Source organism: Excalfactoria chinensis, chromosome 4 (assembly GCF_039878825.1).
Source record: "Excalfactoria chinensis isolate bCotChi1 chromosome 4, bCotChi1.hap2, whole genome shotgun sequence".
NCBI lineage: Eukaryota > Metazoa > Chordata > Aves > Galliformes > Phasianidae > Excalfactoria > Excalfactoria chinensis.
The window spans coordinates 24,325,956-24,342,723 of record NC_092828.1 but is presented as its reverse complement, the minus strand read 5'-3'; the positions used below and the strand labels follow the sequence as shown (position 1 = coordinate 24,342,723).

General features: G+C 42.3%; 1 protein-coding gene across 2 annotated transcripts in view; it reads left to right on the top strand.

The window, feature by feature from the left end:
• SCFD2 (sec1 family domain containing 2) overlaps nucleotides 1-16,768 on the top strand; it is a 181,676-nt gene that overhangs the window by 152,117 nt on the left and 12,791 nt on the right. For both annotated transcript variants that reach the window (XM_072334894.1, XM_072334893.1), the window contains exon 6: nucleotides 14,860-15,005. In XM_072334894.1, coding sequence (XP_072190995.1) covers nucleotides 14,860-15,005 — 146 coding nt within the window. The remainder of the gene's footprint in view (nucleotides 1-14,859; nucleotides 15,006-16,768) is intronic.

Here is a 16,768-nt window from a genome sequence, read left to right as displayed (position 1 = left end):
AGAGCTGCACATCTGTGGTCTCTGATGGCTTTACTGCTCCTACCAGTCTTTTCCAACAGCCAGCTGACTTACCCAACATTTATGCTTTGAGAGAAGGAAAGAGAATTGTAATTACTTTCTGTGGGGAAAAATATTTTCATTTCTATTAGAGTCCGATTCCCAGCTTTGAGCTCTTTGTCATAAGCGGGTTGTAAACGTCTCAGACAGCCTGTCCCATAGCTATTCACTGAGCCATTTGTCAGGGAAAAAGAATGTGTGTGGTGAAATTGCTCACTGACAGCCTGCAGCCAGGCTGAACCAGGCTTTTAAAAGATTGCCAGACATTTTTACACTTTTAATAGTCGAAATCTTAACATTAGCATTTATGAAAACTTTTATAGAGAGTTTGAGCAGATCTTTTTCCTAGATGTAATATTAAATCTCAGAAATGTAGAAATTGTTTGAAATGGTCAAGGGTCTACAAGTCAGCAGTAGGGATAAAGCTTCCCTATCGCCAAACCAGGCCTCCCGCTCCTTTCTAGATAGCACTATTGTATAATCTCACATACGTCATTATCAAAATCCATCTTGAAGTGACTCTTATTTCCAGTGACTCTCAAACAAAGGCTCTTTCAAGACTTTGTCCCTTTGGTGGCTGGACAGTTTATTCTACTTTCTAGTTTATATATCTTCGTTCTTCCTCTTTCCAAACTGAAAAGTGCAATTTTGCTTCAGGTATATAAAGTTTCTCGTTTCTGCAGTCATGCTCATGGGTCTTCTTTACACATGCTCTTGTTTGAATTCATGGCACAAGAAAAAATGACCAAAATTGTTTCTGCTGGAGTTTTAGACTTTTTATGACAGAAATAACGTGTCAGTATATCTAGAGGATGTATCTTATCTGATGCATTTTACATTCCTCATGTGGTGTTGGTAGTCCTCATGGTACCCAGATTTTTCTCTTTCTGTTTTCTACCATTGCAAAGTCTCAACTGGTAGAGAGGTTTCTTATTATTACCCACTAAGTTTATGACCTTGGTGAATTTTGTCTCACTTTGTGTTGCTGTATTGTTGTGATGTGCCTTGTTTCTTTTCCTTCCAAATGTAAATCTTAAATAATATTTCAAGCTCCCTCTACCTTGGACAGTCCCTCTTAATTTTGCCATCAGCAATTTCAACGTCAGACTCCTTCCTGTGCTAAAGTCATAAACAAAACCAGGCCATTCTAAGACGTTCTAATACCAGTCCTCAGGAGACATCACTAAGACTGTGTTGTTGACTGTTCATCAGCCTGTTCACAGAATCACAGAATCACAGAATCACAGAATTATAGGGGTTGGAAGGGACCTCTAGAGATCATCGAGTCCAACCCCCCTGCCAAAGCAGGCTCCCTACACCACGTCGCACAGGTAGGCGTCCAGGCGGGTCTTGAATATCTCCAGAGAAGGAGACTCCACCACCTCCCTGGGCAGCCTGTTCCAGTGCTCCGTCACCCTCACTGTAAAGAAGTTCTTGCGCACATTCGTGCGGAACTTCCTATGCTGGAGTTTCAGCCCGTTGCCCCTAGTCCTGTCCCCACGTACTACTGAAAAGAGACCAGCCTCGCCACTATAGCTCCCACACCTCAGGTATTTATAAACCTGGATCAAGTCCCCTCTCAGCCTTCTTTTCTCAAGGCTAAACAGACCCAGTTCCCTAAGTCTCTCCTCGTAGGGGAGATGGTCCAGGCCCTTCACCATCTTTGTGGCCCTCCGCTGGACTCTTTCCAAGAGATCCCTGTCTTTTTTGTACTGGGGAGCCCAGAACTGGACACAGTATTCCAGATGAGGCCTCACCAGGGCAGAGAAGAGGGGGAGGATCACCTCCCTCGACCTGCTGGCCATGCTCTTTTTAATGCACCCCAGTATGCCATTGGCCTTTTTGGCTACAAGGGCACACTGCTGGCTCATGGCCAACCTGTCGTCCACCAGGACGCCCAGGTCCCTTTCAGCAGAGCTCCTCTCCAGCAGGTCTTCCCCCAACCTGTACTGGTGTATGCAATTATTTCTACCGAGATGCAAGACTCTACACTTGCTTATGTTAAACCTCATCCGGTTTCTTACTGCCCAGCTCTCCAGCCTGTCCAGGTCTCTCTGAATGGCCGCACAGCCTTCAGGCGTGTCAGCCAATCCTCCCAGCTTCGTGTCATCAGCAAACTTGCTGAGGGTGGCCACTATCCCCTCATCAAGGTCGTTGATGAAGATGTTGAACAAGACTGGACCCAGCACAGACCCCTGGGGGACACCACTAGTCACAGGCCTCCAGCCAGACACCGCACCGCCAACGACAACCCTCTGCACTCTGCCAGTCAGCCAATTCTCGATCCACTTCACCGTCCACTCATCTATCCCATACTTCCTCAGCTTTGTTATAAGGATGTCATGGGGGACCGTATCAAAAGCCTTACTGAAATCAAGGTAGACTACATCTACCGCTCTCCCCCTGTCCACCCAGCTAGTGACATCTTCATAAAAGGCCACCAGGTTGGTCGAGCACGACCTCCCCTTGGTGAACCCATGCTGAGTACTCCTGATAACCTCCTTTTCTCCCAGTTGTCTGGAGATGGCATCCAGCACAAGCTGTTCCATCACCTTCCCTGGGACAGAGGTGAGGCTGACTGGCCTATAATTACCCGGGTCATCCTTCTTGCCCTTTTTGAAGACTGGGGTGACATTGGCCATCCTCCAGTCTTCAGGCACCTCCCCAGTTCTCCAAGACCTTTGAAAAATTACAGAGAGCGGCTTAGCAATAACCTCCGCCAGCTCTCTCAGCACCCGCGGGTGCACCCCATCAGGTCCCATGGATTTATGGACATTAATGTTTCCTAAGCACTCACGGACCACCTCTTCCCTGACTAAAGGGAAATCTCCCATTCCCCAGATTCTCTCATCAACCACCGGGGACTGGGATTCCTGGGGGAGAGCCCTTTCACTAAAGACAGAGGCAAAGAAGGCGTTCAGTATTTCCGCCTTCTCAGCATCCCCCGTTACCAGAACACCCCCCTCACTTAGTATGGGGCCCACATTCTCCCTAGCCTTCCTTTTGCTGTTAATGTACTTAAAAAACCCTTTTTTATTATCCTTTATCTCCTTAGCTAGATTCAGCTCCAGGTGGGCTTTAGCCTTCCTGGTCGCATCTCGGCAGTCCCTGACTACATTCTTATATTGTTCCCAAGTGGCCAGACCCTTTTTCCACATATCGTGTACTTTCTTCTTTCTGCGGAGCTTGCACATGAGTTCCTTACTCATCCACGCAGGTCTCCTGGCACCTTTTCCTGACTTCTTAGTTACAGGGACGCACCGATCCTGAGCCTGGAAGAGGAGCCGTTTGAATGCTAGCCAGCTCTCACAGGCCCCCTTGCCTTCTAGCACCCTGGCCCACGGGATGGCCCCAAGTAAGTCCCGGAGGAGATCAAAGTTGGCTCTCCTGAAGTCCAGGGTAGCAATCCTACTTTTTGTTTTGCTTCCTCCGCTCAGGATCTCGAACTCCACCATCTCATGGTCGCTACAACCCAAGTTACCCCCGACTTTTACTTCCTTAACGAGTCCTTCCTTGTTGGTGAGAATAAGGTCCAGCAGCACCCCGCCCCGCGTCGGTACCTCGACCATCTGCATTAGAAAGTTATCTTCAATACACTGCAAGAATTGTCTGGACCGCGCATGCTTGGCCATATTGGTCGTCCAGCAAATATCTGGATAATTGAAATCCCCCAAAAGTACCAACGCCCGGGAGCGTGATGCTACTTCCAGTTGGCTACGGAAGGCCTCATCAACCTCCTCTTCCTGATCAGGAGGCCTGTAGTACACACCCACTACAGTGTCCCCCTTACCAGCCTGGCCCTTGATTCTCACCCACAAGCTCTCGACTGCTACATCACTCTCCCCCAGGTGGAGTTCAATACATTCTAGCTGCTCTCTCACATAAAGAGCAACTCCACCACCCCGCCTTGCTAGCCGAATGTTCCTTACAGTCCCTTTGCTAAGTCTCATCTCTTTGCCCCAAACTCATTCTCTGATGAGTTTTCTGTCAGCTGAATAGTCACTTAGCCAGAGAGATGTATGGCAAGCCTGGTTATGATATGTTTTTGTCAGTTTTTGCTTACCCTTTTCATTTATTTTTAGCACACAGTTATTCTTTTCTTCAGAATCTGTTTAAACTTTATTTGAAAGGCAAGTCACTAGACTGTAGTTGTGTCATTTTTAGCTCATCTACATTTACGTACCGTGTTCTGCAGTTACTCGGTTATTCAGTCTTCAATTGAATGGAAGTAGGTATATGCAGAGAAGTGACTCACAAACCACTCTGTGGGGGTTACATGTTTACAGCCACTGTGACTCATATTAAATTTGCTCAACGTACAACTGCATTTTTATAGCTGCTAGCTCTGCAAAAACACTTTAAGATCTGAAAGCCAACCTGTGTTCACTTTGGCTCACACATCAGAGCTTTGGATACTCTTGATTTTCTTCTCTGTTAGGATTTTCATTAGACCATTTCATATTGCTTTCATTTGGCACCTTTTCTCTAGAAGACTTCTTGGTGGAGACAAGGCCCTGAATTTTAACTTTAGTGCAGCACTCTGGACAAGCTATAAAAAGGGCTATGTCAATTTAATAAAAACAACAACAACACAAAAAAAAGGAACAAACATAAATGTAAAACAATTCTACTTATGAAATATTCCAAAAAAATGGATTGGATTCCATTTATGATTCCCAAGATAAGGTACAATCTAGTTCATCGTTCATCTCTCTATACTTTTCTTTTCAGTAGTGCTGGCATAAGCAGAAAGTAGGACAGCTTATTTATATCTGCAGAGTAAGGATTTTTCACTTTGAGTGTTCTGGGAGCTGACAGTAGCATCTATTTCTAGCTGGGTTTTGGAAGAACAGCACAGGCCTTGTTGTCCTTATCATACTTCCTTTGGTCTTCAGTTTAATCCTTTCTCTTGTCTCAGATTTATATTAGAATCAAAGAATTATCTAGATTGGAAAAGACCTTCAAGACCATCAAGTCCAACCATCAGCTTGACCTTCCAAGTCCTATCTCTCAGCCATATCCTTTATTGCCAAGTCCATATCTCTTAAGTACCATCAGGTTGGGGACTCCACCACTTCCCTGGGCAGACCAATACACCTTTCCAGAAGAGTCCTTGGGGTGACATAATGAGTGCGGACTGTGTTCCACCTTTTCGTATAGCTAATGCTATGAGAGATGAATTTGCACCTCAGGGTGTTTTTTAAATGGACAGTAATCAAAATAAATCAAGAATAGTTTTGCAACAGCAACAAAAGGTCTATTTAAGGTCCTAGGAGAGCAGAGTGTTACAGTTAACTGTGACAGAATGATTCATCACCAGGGGATCATAGTAGGAGCTTAAATGTGATTTCCCACTTAGTGCAAGTGAATTGTTGCTTTAACTAATTTCCCTCAGTTTTTATTCAGTTGTTGAGACTGTTCAACCCCCGTGAACAGAGAGATTATTTGTGCAAGAAAACATTTACCAGATGCCATGTCGAATAACTTAATATGATGTTTCTAATCCTTTAGTATAAAGAATAGGTCCCGTATGAGGGAAAAAGGATGTTACTACATCCCTTATAATTAAAGCAGTTGAAATTTTACTTCTAAGGCTGGTAAAAATTTCTGAATAGTATAGCAGACAAAATCACCTTGACATTGGCTGAGACTAGTGGTAACGCTGCACAGAGTCCATTGTAAACTACATTTTATTTATCTGAGAGGGTAGTAATAAAGCATATGGAGAAACTTTATCCTTTATCTTTGATTTGTTTCATTGCTTAGAAAGAAACATCTCCTTACTCCCCAGCGGTTCACCCCTGAAGCGCACTTTATCGATGCATTGAGATTGCTGTGTCACCTGCCTGGTGCCTGCACACTGTAGGTGAGATTGCCTAGCAGAAGCCATGGCTCCATACTGCCAGCTCCTCACCTCAAAAAGCAGTGTGGATGTGTAGGAAGGCTGTGAAAGCAGCGAGCTGTTGCTCAGCAGTTTCCCTGCAGACCACATGGGAAAGCAAGGCCTAGGCCTAGCAGTCAGCCTGTAATGAATCATTTTGTTCATGTTATGAGTAACAATGCTTGGAATTCAAGGAAAGAGATCAGTATCAACCAAAAAGCTTCTGGGGAAACTGTCCTTGGCCTATTAATTATCTCTAGTTACGTGTGTTGCCATGCACTTTACTCCTCAACCTGGAATTGCTGAGGTCTGTGATTTTAAAAGGAAAGTCAGTTGCTTAGAGATGTAGTTTTGCAATGGAGCACCCAGCACTTTCAGTAGGGAGTGCCCTACCAAGCAGCTGACAGAGTGCAGGCAGTACTGTAAGGTATTTCCAATCAGCTCATGGATAGCAAGAGTTTTTTTTATAAAAAATGGCAGTTTTCTGTTAATACCAAGGAACAAAAAGACCAGTTCTGATCACCAACATGTGGTTTCTTATGGTACAGGCTGAATCTTGATGAAGTGATGTTTCATCACTCTTTCTATCAAAGCAGGTGCAGGCAGTCAGTAACTTACCCACTTCCATTATCCAAATCCTGCCCAGAGGGGACAGGAGGATTGATTGTGTCAGTCAGTATCAGTATTGATGGTATCAGCCATCCCTTGTCTTCCAGGTACCCTGCAACTTGCTGGCTGGCCTCAGTGGGAGCAGGGGAGGTAGCTGTGGCCCAAAACCGAGACATTAGTTGCTTTTATGGCCAATCTACTCCCAGGAGCCCTAAAGCTGGTCTCTAAGTATTTGTTAGTGTCACGTATGTACCTTTTCCTCCTGAGACGTGCCAGAGCCTCAGTTGCTCATGTACAGGAAGCAGTGTACAGTACAGCATGGTTTTGAGGTCTGTGTGTAGGTGTGAAGCTTCCTGCCTTCGCTGACTGTTCTTAGGTAAGAAAAACCCACACAGGGAGTAGGCTTGAGCAGTGGGCCCAGGAGAGCCTCATGAAGTTCAACAGAGTCAACTGCAAGGTCTTGCACCTGAGTCACAGCAAACTCTTCTACCAATACAAGCTGGGAGATGTAAGGATTGAGTACAGCCTTGCTGAAAATGACTTGGAAGTACTGGCAGATGGCAAGCTAGATGTGAGCCAGCTGCGTGCCCTCACAGCTCAGAAAGCCAACCACATCCTGGGCTGCATCAAAAGAACAGGGCTGTTAGGTCAAGGGAGGTGATCTTGCCCCTCTGTTCTGTGCTGGTTAGACCTCACCTGGGGTACTGTGTCCAGATATGGAGTCCTTAATACAGGAAAAACATAGACCTATTGGAGTGTGTCCAGAGGAGAGCCACAGAAATGATCAAAGAGATAGAATACTTCCCCTGAGGTCAGGCTGTGAGAGTTGGGGCTGTTCAGAAGGTAAGGCTCTGCAGAGACCTGATAGCGGCTTTTCAGTGTGTAAACGGTGGCTGTAAGAAAGGACAGACTCTTTGGGAGGGTCTGTTGTGATTGATAGGACAAGGGGAAATGGTTTCATACTAAAAGAGGAAAGATTTAGACTGGACATAAGGGAGAAGTTCTCTGCAATAAGGGTGGTGAGGCACAGGAACAGGTTGCCCAGAGAGGTGGTGAATGCCCCATCCTTGGAAACATTCAAGGTCAGCCTGGATGCGGCTCTGAGCACCTGATCAAGCTGTGGAATTCTGCTGTTACAGATCAATCCCATTTCTCAATTGCTGTTTTCAGTTCTTCAGATTCAGTTGGTTGCTTGTATTTACTAACCTCCCTGCTTCCTAAAAAATCATCATCATCTGGTCCATACTGAATTTGCATGCCCTCTTTCATTCTTAGGTAGGCGCAATTTAATGAGAAAAATAGTCCCTAGGCTTCTGCTGCATATTTGAAGCATAAATCAGGGTGCACTTTATTCTTTTGGCCACAATAAATAAGTAGGTGTTGAAATTTGATGACAATATTATGAGTGTTTTTCATTATTCCTTTTTCTTGTAAACACGATCGATTTGTACTAAATGCAAAGGACCACAAATCCCACACGTTCTCTATCAGTTTGTTGTTTCTTCAAACCTGTGTTTCAAGCTGTGTTTTTTCCAGTGCATACCAAATTGCCTTTCTGTTTTCAAGACGGAAAACGCTGATTCTTAAGTGCTGCGACGGACAACAGGACATTTACAGATCAGCTCCACAATCTGTTTGTTTGTTAAGTGAAATATTTCTGAGTCTAAACAGGATGGCTGAACCCGAGTTCAACAAGGCACTTAGGCACTCGCCTAACTTCATCCCATCACAGCTTTTATCTTGAACGTGTGTTTACATTTTCTGCTAAGCTGAGGCTTCTGTCAGCAACTTTTTTATCTGTTGCACATTTAATGAATTATTATTTGTGGAATGAATATGAGTTTATTCTGTGCAATACTCCGGGATATTTCCTTCCTCTACATGTGTTTTTGCAGCGTGTACTGCTAATCACTTTCATCATTAGCTGATATTTGCAATCTGCGTAACAGTGTGCTTTTTATTTAATGGAAGAAAAAGTATGAAATGAGCATCATTTATGGAATTCTTTTGGTGTTTCTGCTAGCAGGGGCCTTGATCATATTCAGAGGAAGGGCAGCTTTGGCATGTGATGCCATTATCCAGACTTTGGAAACCAATAGTGCTTCAGTTGCCCATCTTCCTGTAAGAGGGTTAATTCTTCCTTCTTTCAGATCCTTCCCACAACCTTGCTTCTTTTATTTTGCTTTTCATGCAGAATATCCTTTATGCAGTCAGTATCTTGCCTCTCGTGTTACAATAATTTCCAATTAAAAGTTAACATAAATTGGGGTAATTTATGCAGTTCTATCTGCATAGTGTGAGTTTTTAATTGCTTTATTGTTCTTTCTGCTCATGCTTTTTCCTTGGTTGTCTTTCACTGTTTATCCACACATTGTGATATCCACAGATATTCAGACTGGTCTGCGTTCTTTTGATCTCTGCAAAGTACGGTGTGCAGTTTCCGTGCATTATAGAGCAGATGAGCATAAGAAGACTTGAAAATCATGTAGATGAGTCAGTGCTATCTGCTTTCATAAAGGAAAATATCCTCCATAAACGTACTTTTTATAGGATGTTTTTCTTGGTGTGATGCGAAACATGCTCCAGAGAAGAAGGAGAATTATCTTTTGAGACAGTACTCCAGTGGTGATTTCAATTGGAATAATTTTACAGTGGGTGGTGAAAAATAGAAACAACCATTTCAACAGAAGCTAAAGAGGTATTTGCAAAGGCCTCTCCAGTTCTATTTCTGACTCTGAATGTAATACTGATTTTGCACAGATATTTCCATGAGGTTCATCAAGAGCAAACGCCTCTGCAAAGTATGCTTTTCCTAATCTTCTCAGAGTCATGCTGCTCATTCCAAACAACACGGTCATGCAAGCTGTAGGCTGGACTACGATCTGCCTTTTTATCTAGACACAAAAGTCTATGATATCAAGTTTTGCTGAGGGAACAGGCCATTCTACTTGCTTTTATACCAAAAGCAAGTTGCTTGCAATTCGCAGCTTCACAAATTGCAGCCTTCCAAGTCCATGTGTGCAATGTTGCGCTTTGAAAATGGTAGAAGTGGTAGCAGTTTTTCTCTGTGTCCTGCAGTGGAAGATCTGAGAACCATTAATGTTGCATGAGGCCATTTGTTCTGTGGATCAGTACGATGACTCACCAGAGACATGTTTTTGTCTCCAGAGTACCTACTGTATGCACAATGTGCAACACAGCTGGTCTGGTAGCACAGAATGGATGCTGTCAGTATGCTGTAATGTGCGTGCCTTACCAGGATTGGCATCTGTCGTTTTAAACAAAGTTGTAACACTTCTGGATGGAAACAAAAACAATAATAATAATGAAGAAAAAGGCCCTAGAAGTTGTGAGAAATAAATAGTGTGTGAGTGGCTGTGCTGCAGAAAGGTGGTGATGCTTTCAGTATTGTGTGCTAGAAGGGCTTTCTTTGGGTTATACCCAAATATATATACTTGCTTTTAGTGACAGTGAGTAGGAGGACTTTTCTTTCTGTTGGAGCTGGGATGCTGAAGTAGAGGTGAAGGGTGGGTTTGGTGGAGACACACAGTTAAGCACACCTGCATGCATTCTGAGATCAGGATTTCAGTAGTGAGCAGAGTGCAGTTCAGACACTAAATTGTTCCTCTAAAGTTCCAATTAAGCTGTAAATTTTAATGTCGTTAATTAACTGCATCACTTGAGAGAGTTTATTGTTAGACACGTTTTGTTCTGTCAAAATCGCATTGAACAAGGCATTTACTTTCTTTCATTTCTCTTCCAGTCAGCTAGGGTGGCATTAGCTGCATGTACATGAAATATATCAAGAGTGGCACATCATCTGGAAGAGTTTCATGCTTGGGTTTCAAATACTGCAAGAACCGGAGATCTGTTATGTTTTTGTTTACCTGACAGCCCCATTTCTCTACTACCTTGAATTTGTTACAGCGTATTTTTACCTGCTCTTAGCATCAAAATGATCAGGACAGCATAGATTAGCACAGAATTGATATTTAGCTTTCAGTTTTTTCATGCTGTTTCTTCTAGAAATCCAACTCTGTGGTGTTTTAGATAACAATCTTTTTAAAGTTTTAATTTTAGGAGGTAATCAGTGGTTTTTTGTGTTTGTTTTTTTTTTTTTTTAAGGAGAAACAAGGATATTATTCTGAGCATAGTTATGAAGTTAAAGAAAAGTTACTTAAGGGATATACCATAATTCTCTTAGTTTGAATAAAGGAGAAAAATAATGCAATTATTGTGTACTGTTGAATGCAGCCTGAGTAAGTGCCTATTATCCCTGTCAGTTTTCAGATGGCTTTTCATCTGTTTTATAGCAGTCTTTTGAAGAGGCCTTTTTGAGCGGATAATTATGCACAGCATTAAAATGTCATTACTTTTGTCTTCCCGTTAAAAATACTGTTTTTCTACAGTAGTTGATAAATAGATTACAGCTTTTTGTTCTAACGCACTGAATACATTTCCATGCAGCTATGTTGTTGTAAAGCTGCCTTCACCAGTTTAAGCACACTGAATTACACTTTGGCTCAGAACTCAAATAGGGAAAGGAAACTTCTCATGGACATTTCTCCATAGCCATCATCCTTAGGTCCCCAAGTTGCAGTCATTTCATGCACTTCAATCTAAGTAGCACAGTAGTTTTCAGAAGGAGATGTTTTCCAATCCATTCCTGCCTTGGCAGTATGAGGAACACACGAACAAATCTGAAACTCAAAAAAAACCCCCATCAGTAGCATGCAGTGCTATTTTCCAAGCTAAAGGTGGAAAAAACAAACAAAACTACTGAAAAATTCATTTTGCTTTGTTGTTGTTTCAGAAGTAGTCAACATAAAGACTTTATTAAGAAGACAAAAGGAGGGTACCCTTGCAATGGCTGAGGTCATTTGATTGTTTCAGACTACATGGTAGTATTTTCACAGTGTTTTACATCTTTTTTTATATAACCTGGAGTTCTTGTACAAACATTATTGGGAGACATAACAAGGCTTGCAGAGCATTTACTGGAACTTTGCTAATGTGTGGTTTTTTAATTAAGATATGGACTACTTGAGGGAGCAACTGAATAGTTCCCCAAAGAATTTGTTGCATTAATTTCCTTCAGAAAGCACATCTGAGCCTAGCTTAAATTTCTCCTGCAGTTGATATAGGTAATTTATTCTAGTAAGTTCTGTAGTTTCTCCATGTAAATGTTCACAGAACTGACAGGTTTAATTTCATGTAACATGAGAGCCTCCAGTACTGAGTTTCCAGTATCTCATTGCAGTCAGTATTACATGTTGTGCTATTGGATTTTGGCAAAGAGGAGGCAATAAAATATCACCATAAAACAGAAATGTCCAAGTGACAGATACTGAGGCCAAAAATAACAATAAAAAAGAAAACAAAAACCTCTCTGAAGGTAGGTCTTCAATCAGTATTTGATCATAGGGATGAGTGGCCAGGTTTTTGCAAGTGCAACGTCAGAACTTAAGATTTGACAAAGTACCTCATGATACTCACAGCCTCTAACAATGCATGAGCAGGTATTGCACATATTCCTTCCTTGTCCTGCTGTGTGATACTTGGTTACCTCCTTCCCCCTGAGACCCAGCATGGAGCACAATTTAGTACAAATCGGATTTAAAAACAAACACCCAAATGCAAGACAGAATCTACAAGATAGCAGAATGAAGGGAGAATCACACAAATGCCGTTCTAGTTTGAGTTGTTAACACTTCTTCACCTTGCAAAATGCAACCATGATCTGTGTAACCATATACATTTTTACCTACTTTTTCATAACGATGTATGAATATACTGAAAATCTGTTCTTAAACTTATGGCTGTGGGTATATGTGTGTATGGCTTTGGATTTATCTGCTAGAAAAATAAAGATCCCTATTGTTATACTACCATCTAAAAGGGAAGATTTTCATTAGTTTCATGTCATGCTGCTGTATTTTGAATCCTGACCCTCTGACACCTCTGTTCTTTCTCTGTCTTTTGCTGAAAGCAAGTTAACAACTGATCTAGAAAATAGCTTGCATAATGCAACCCTGGTGCTGGGTTTTATCTTCTTCAGTGTGTCAGTTCTCTGTTTTAGCCCATGCTTCAGTATGTGCTGCTAAAACGGCTTAGCTACTCTGTCAGCTCTGCTCCATGGTTTGCGGGGTCTGTATCAGTTTGTTTTTATAGATGGGCTTTAGAGAGAGCCTAAATTAATATCAGTGACAGCCTTATGGTATAAAACAGAGTGAAGCAATAAACTTTCAGTTTTCCTAAATTTTGTCTTTTGTGAGCAGCGCGGACTTTTTGTGGTGTCTCAAAGGATTCAAGACCTTCACAAAGTGTCAAAATATATTGCTTTAGAGAAAGAAAAGGTTTGTTTATAGCACCTGGGCCATGTGTCAAAACAGACAAAGCTCAGTGAAAGGTTTTGTGATACATAGTTGAGAAGTTCTCCTTGGTTGCATTTAAGCAAGGAATAATCACATGCCACTGTGTAACTACAGACCATGGGTTTACAGTGTCTATTTCTTAAACATGATCTTCCTTCTGACTTCAGAAATCTATGGAGATGCTGGTTTGGTTCAGCTTATGGCCCCACTTAGAGCAACATCAGCTTGTTTTCTTCTTGAGATATCACTGAGATGCTTTAAACGCAATAATCCCACAGTGGTTAATGGTAATTTTCTGGTCTTCTTTGACTGTGACAGGAAAGCCACGTCCAGATATTTCATTTAAATGCCTTTTCAAGTCTATGTAGCCTGGGATTCAAAGCAATTCATTCATGCTCTCCCAGTGCTAATTTTCTGTGAGAACAAAAAAAAACAACACAAAACAAACAAGCAAAAACACCAGAGCACAGTAACAGTCAGGGTGGTTGTAGCTAGCACAGAGCAGTGCAGCAGCTAATGTATTCCACCTCCTCACTGTAGGAATTGGACCGTGTTTCTCAGTAGCGCTAAGCAGGCAGAGGGAAGGGGCTGTGCTCTGCTCCCCTTATGTGCACTCTGGGGAGGTGAGAACTGGGACAGATTTGCAGCTGCCTGCAGGAAAACCGGGGCAGAGCTGTTCCCCTCACTCAGCGAGGTGTGAGCAGGCTGCTGAGGAGTTGCTGAGGAGCAGGTTGGGTCTGTAACAGTCCAGATGCAGTGAGGCACATCTCAGCATCTCCAGGCACACAGTGAGGCAATGTCCCCTGGAAATGTCCCCTGCCCTTTGGTTCCAGGAATGGGGAGTGGCAAGATGGCTGGAAACATCTTGTTAGAAATACTCTTGTTAAAATAAAGAGATGGAGAGAGGCGATGCCAATAGGAGAAGGAAACAAATAATTCTCTTAATGAGAAAAATAACCGTAGAGCCAGAGCAAAAGGCTTTTTATATGGCCCAAGAAGATAAACAAATAATAAGAAATGAGAAGAGTGTCCAAAGCAAAGCATATTTGTTGTGATTTTTACCTTGCCTGAACTTGTTCAGCATGGGGCTTTGTGTTCACTCACAAAGCAAACATGCCAGAGCAGGGCTGGCCAGCACTGGTGGTGGCTGCTGAGGGAGGCTGCAGGGAGCACGATGAAAGTATAAATGAAGGTAACTAGAGGCTGCCTGCCTCTGGTGCAGCTGAAAGAGAGAAAGCTTGTCTCAGAGAGAAGGAAATTCGATTTATACAATAACGAGAAACAGCTTTTCATTTTATTTTTCATTTGCAAATTGCTTTGGAAACATGAGCAGTTAAATACCTCCAGCCTGTGAGCTGGGAGCCAACAGTAACTTCCCTGTCTTCTCATTGGTGTGTTTTCCCATGGGTAGGTTAAAAGCACACTGACAATGCAAGATCATCTGTGAATATTTTTGTCCTGAGCTGGTGATAAATATAAAGCACGACTGGTGGCCTCAGACTCTGTTTGTAGGCCTAGTCAGCCTGGGAGGTGTTCAGCTGTACATTTTGCAACTGTTGGACACCATTCTCCTACACATAACCTGGCATAGGATCTCTTGGAGGAGCAACCTCACTGACCGCAAGAGCATCACTGATGTGACAGTACTTACAGACTGGAGTGGTGAGCTGCTGAGTGGGGTTGTGTGTTCACTACTTCACAGACAACACCAAGGCTCCTCTATGAGATCTAGATGTTAATCAACCAGAGTATCTGAATAGCTTACCAATAAGACATCCCCCATGAATTTTTAATTGTATTGCCTTTTCTGTGTTCCTTTAGTGCACAGAGGCTCCATCTTCTGTCATTTGCTTGTGTTTTCCTCCCAGTTAGCTTTTTCCTACTGCTTATTATCAAACTGTGTGTGAAAGTTGATCACATGTTTCTTTATTTTTTTAGGCTGTAACTCGGCACTGAACCTAACATCCCAGAAAGCCACAGATGCAGCAGACAATATCTTTAAGTTGCTCGGGGATATTGCAAGAGCTCGAGTGCATATGAAGCAGTTTAATTCTGTACATAATCCGGGCAGCAACACCAACCAGGCAAGTGAATCATCCTTTTCTATGTGTCTGTTACATCTATAGTGGGCTGTCAAAATTCCAGCTTCATTAACAGCACTGAATTTGCTGCTGTGCTAATCCTCTGTGGGTTCTGACCATGTGGGATAGATTTATGAGATCTTATGATTGACCTAACCATCAAGTCCTTCATTCAACCTCATGCACATCCATGTCCATGTCAATAAAGAACTGTCTGATGAAGAAATTGGGGATTTCCTCTGCAGCTCTGTGAGATAATACAAATGTCTGTGAAAGGCAGGAGAAGGTCAAGGTGGAACTGGTCTGACTTTGCGTGTCTTATCCAAGCAGGATGCCTGCATCCAGATAGCAGCTGTATTTCTCTGTGTTTTCTCTCCCATGTCTGTAACTAAGAGGTAATCCCATTTGTGAATAGGTAAGAAAAGCAGCTTTTGTTTATAAAAAGTGAACATGTGAACTGCAAGTCATCAGGAATAACTTACGGTGGTTTTCTCTTCCCCCATGTCCTCTGAAGTGTTTTTTGTTTTGGTTTGGTTTGTTTTCAGTTAAAAATGGAGTTTACAGTGGAAAACACATACAGCGATTTAGAGAGTGTAAAACTAGATTCCAGCCTTAAGCCAGAAAAAAATTGCTCTAAACTCCTAAGTATGCTGTAGATCGGCAAGGGGATATGGTACGAATTAAGCAATGCTTTCCAACAGCAAGAGCGGGGAGCGTTGCAACATGTTGCTGGAAAGCTAAGGTGGTTTTGTTACTGAATTGTTACTGAAGTCTCCAAGTACTCATGACCAGCCTAGTGCCTGAAGTGGGGAAAATTGTTAAGTGTTTAAACCAGGTCAGTGTAGGGGCAGTCAGATGATAATAACCTCTAAATGTATAATTAGCATCACTGTGTTCTTTGGATGTAACCCAGGTTGTTTGCTTAGGGCTAAGTGCTGGAACACAGCAAGGGATATATTAACAGTTTGCAGCCCCCAATCTGGCTGTAGAGTGGGTTTAATTGTCTTGAGTAGAAACAACCTTCTGCTGAGGGTGGTTTGGGAGAGTTAGAGTATCTGAAACAAGCAGGCAGTACATTTCTTTTCTGCCATACGTCTCTTTACATAAGGATCATGTTTTTGTCTGGCAAATGGTAATACACAGTTTGCACGCAGCAGTCTAGTTCACCTGAAGAAATCTACAGGCTGTAGCCTATAGGTGTTTTTCTGCTACATATGTTGAGAGCAAGGAACCTCCATTTCTCAAGCATCAAAAAATGATTTCTGTGTATATGTGGAACTGGGTAGCCTCCTTGAAAGACTTAACATAGCACTGAAATTTGTAGGATGTTTCCATCAGGTTATCAAACAAGTAAATGTTGTGGCCATGGAAGAGAAGAGTGTGTATTTTGACTGATATGTAACTGTATTTGATCTTATGTATATTCACTCCTTTCTTATATTTCCTTCCTTTTTCTTCCTTCCTCACTTTCTTCCTTCCTCTTTTCCTCCTTTCCTTCCCCTCACCTTTCTCCTTTTCTTCTCCTTATAATCATGTCTAAGATGTGCCCAATAGCCACAGAGATTTAAAGTAACTATTTTAACACAATATGTGCCCAACTAGACATGAGAAATTAAAATTTCTAATGGTTTCACTACAAGAGTTAGAAATATATGCAGCTACTGTAAAAAAATAGAACTCTCTACATTTTTGATAGGTAAATGTCAAGTAACAAAAGCTTTTGAAAGTCCTCAAAGTTATCAAAGCTTCAAAAGTGAAATCTGCCT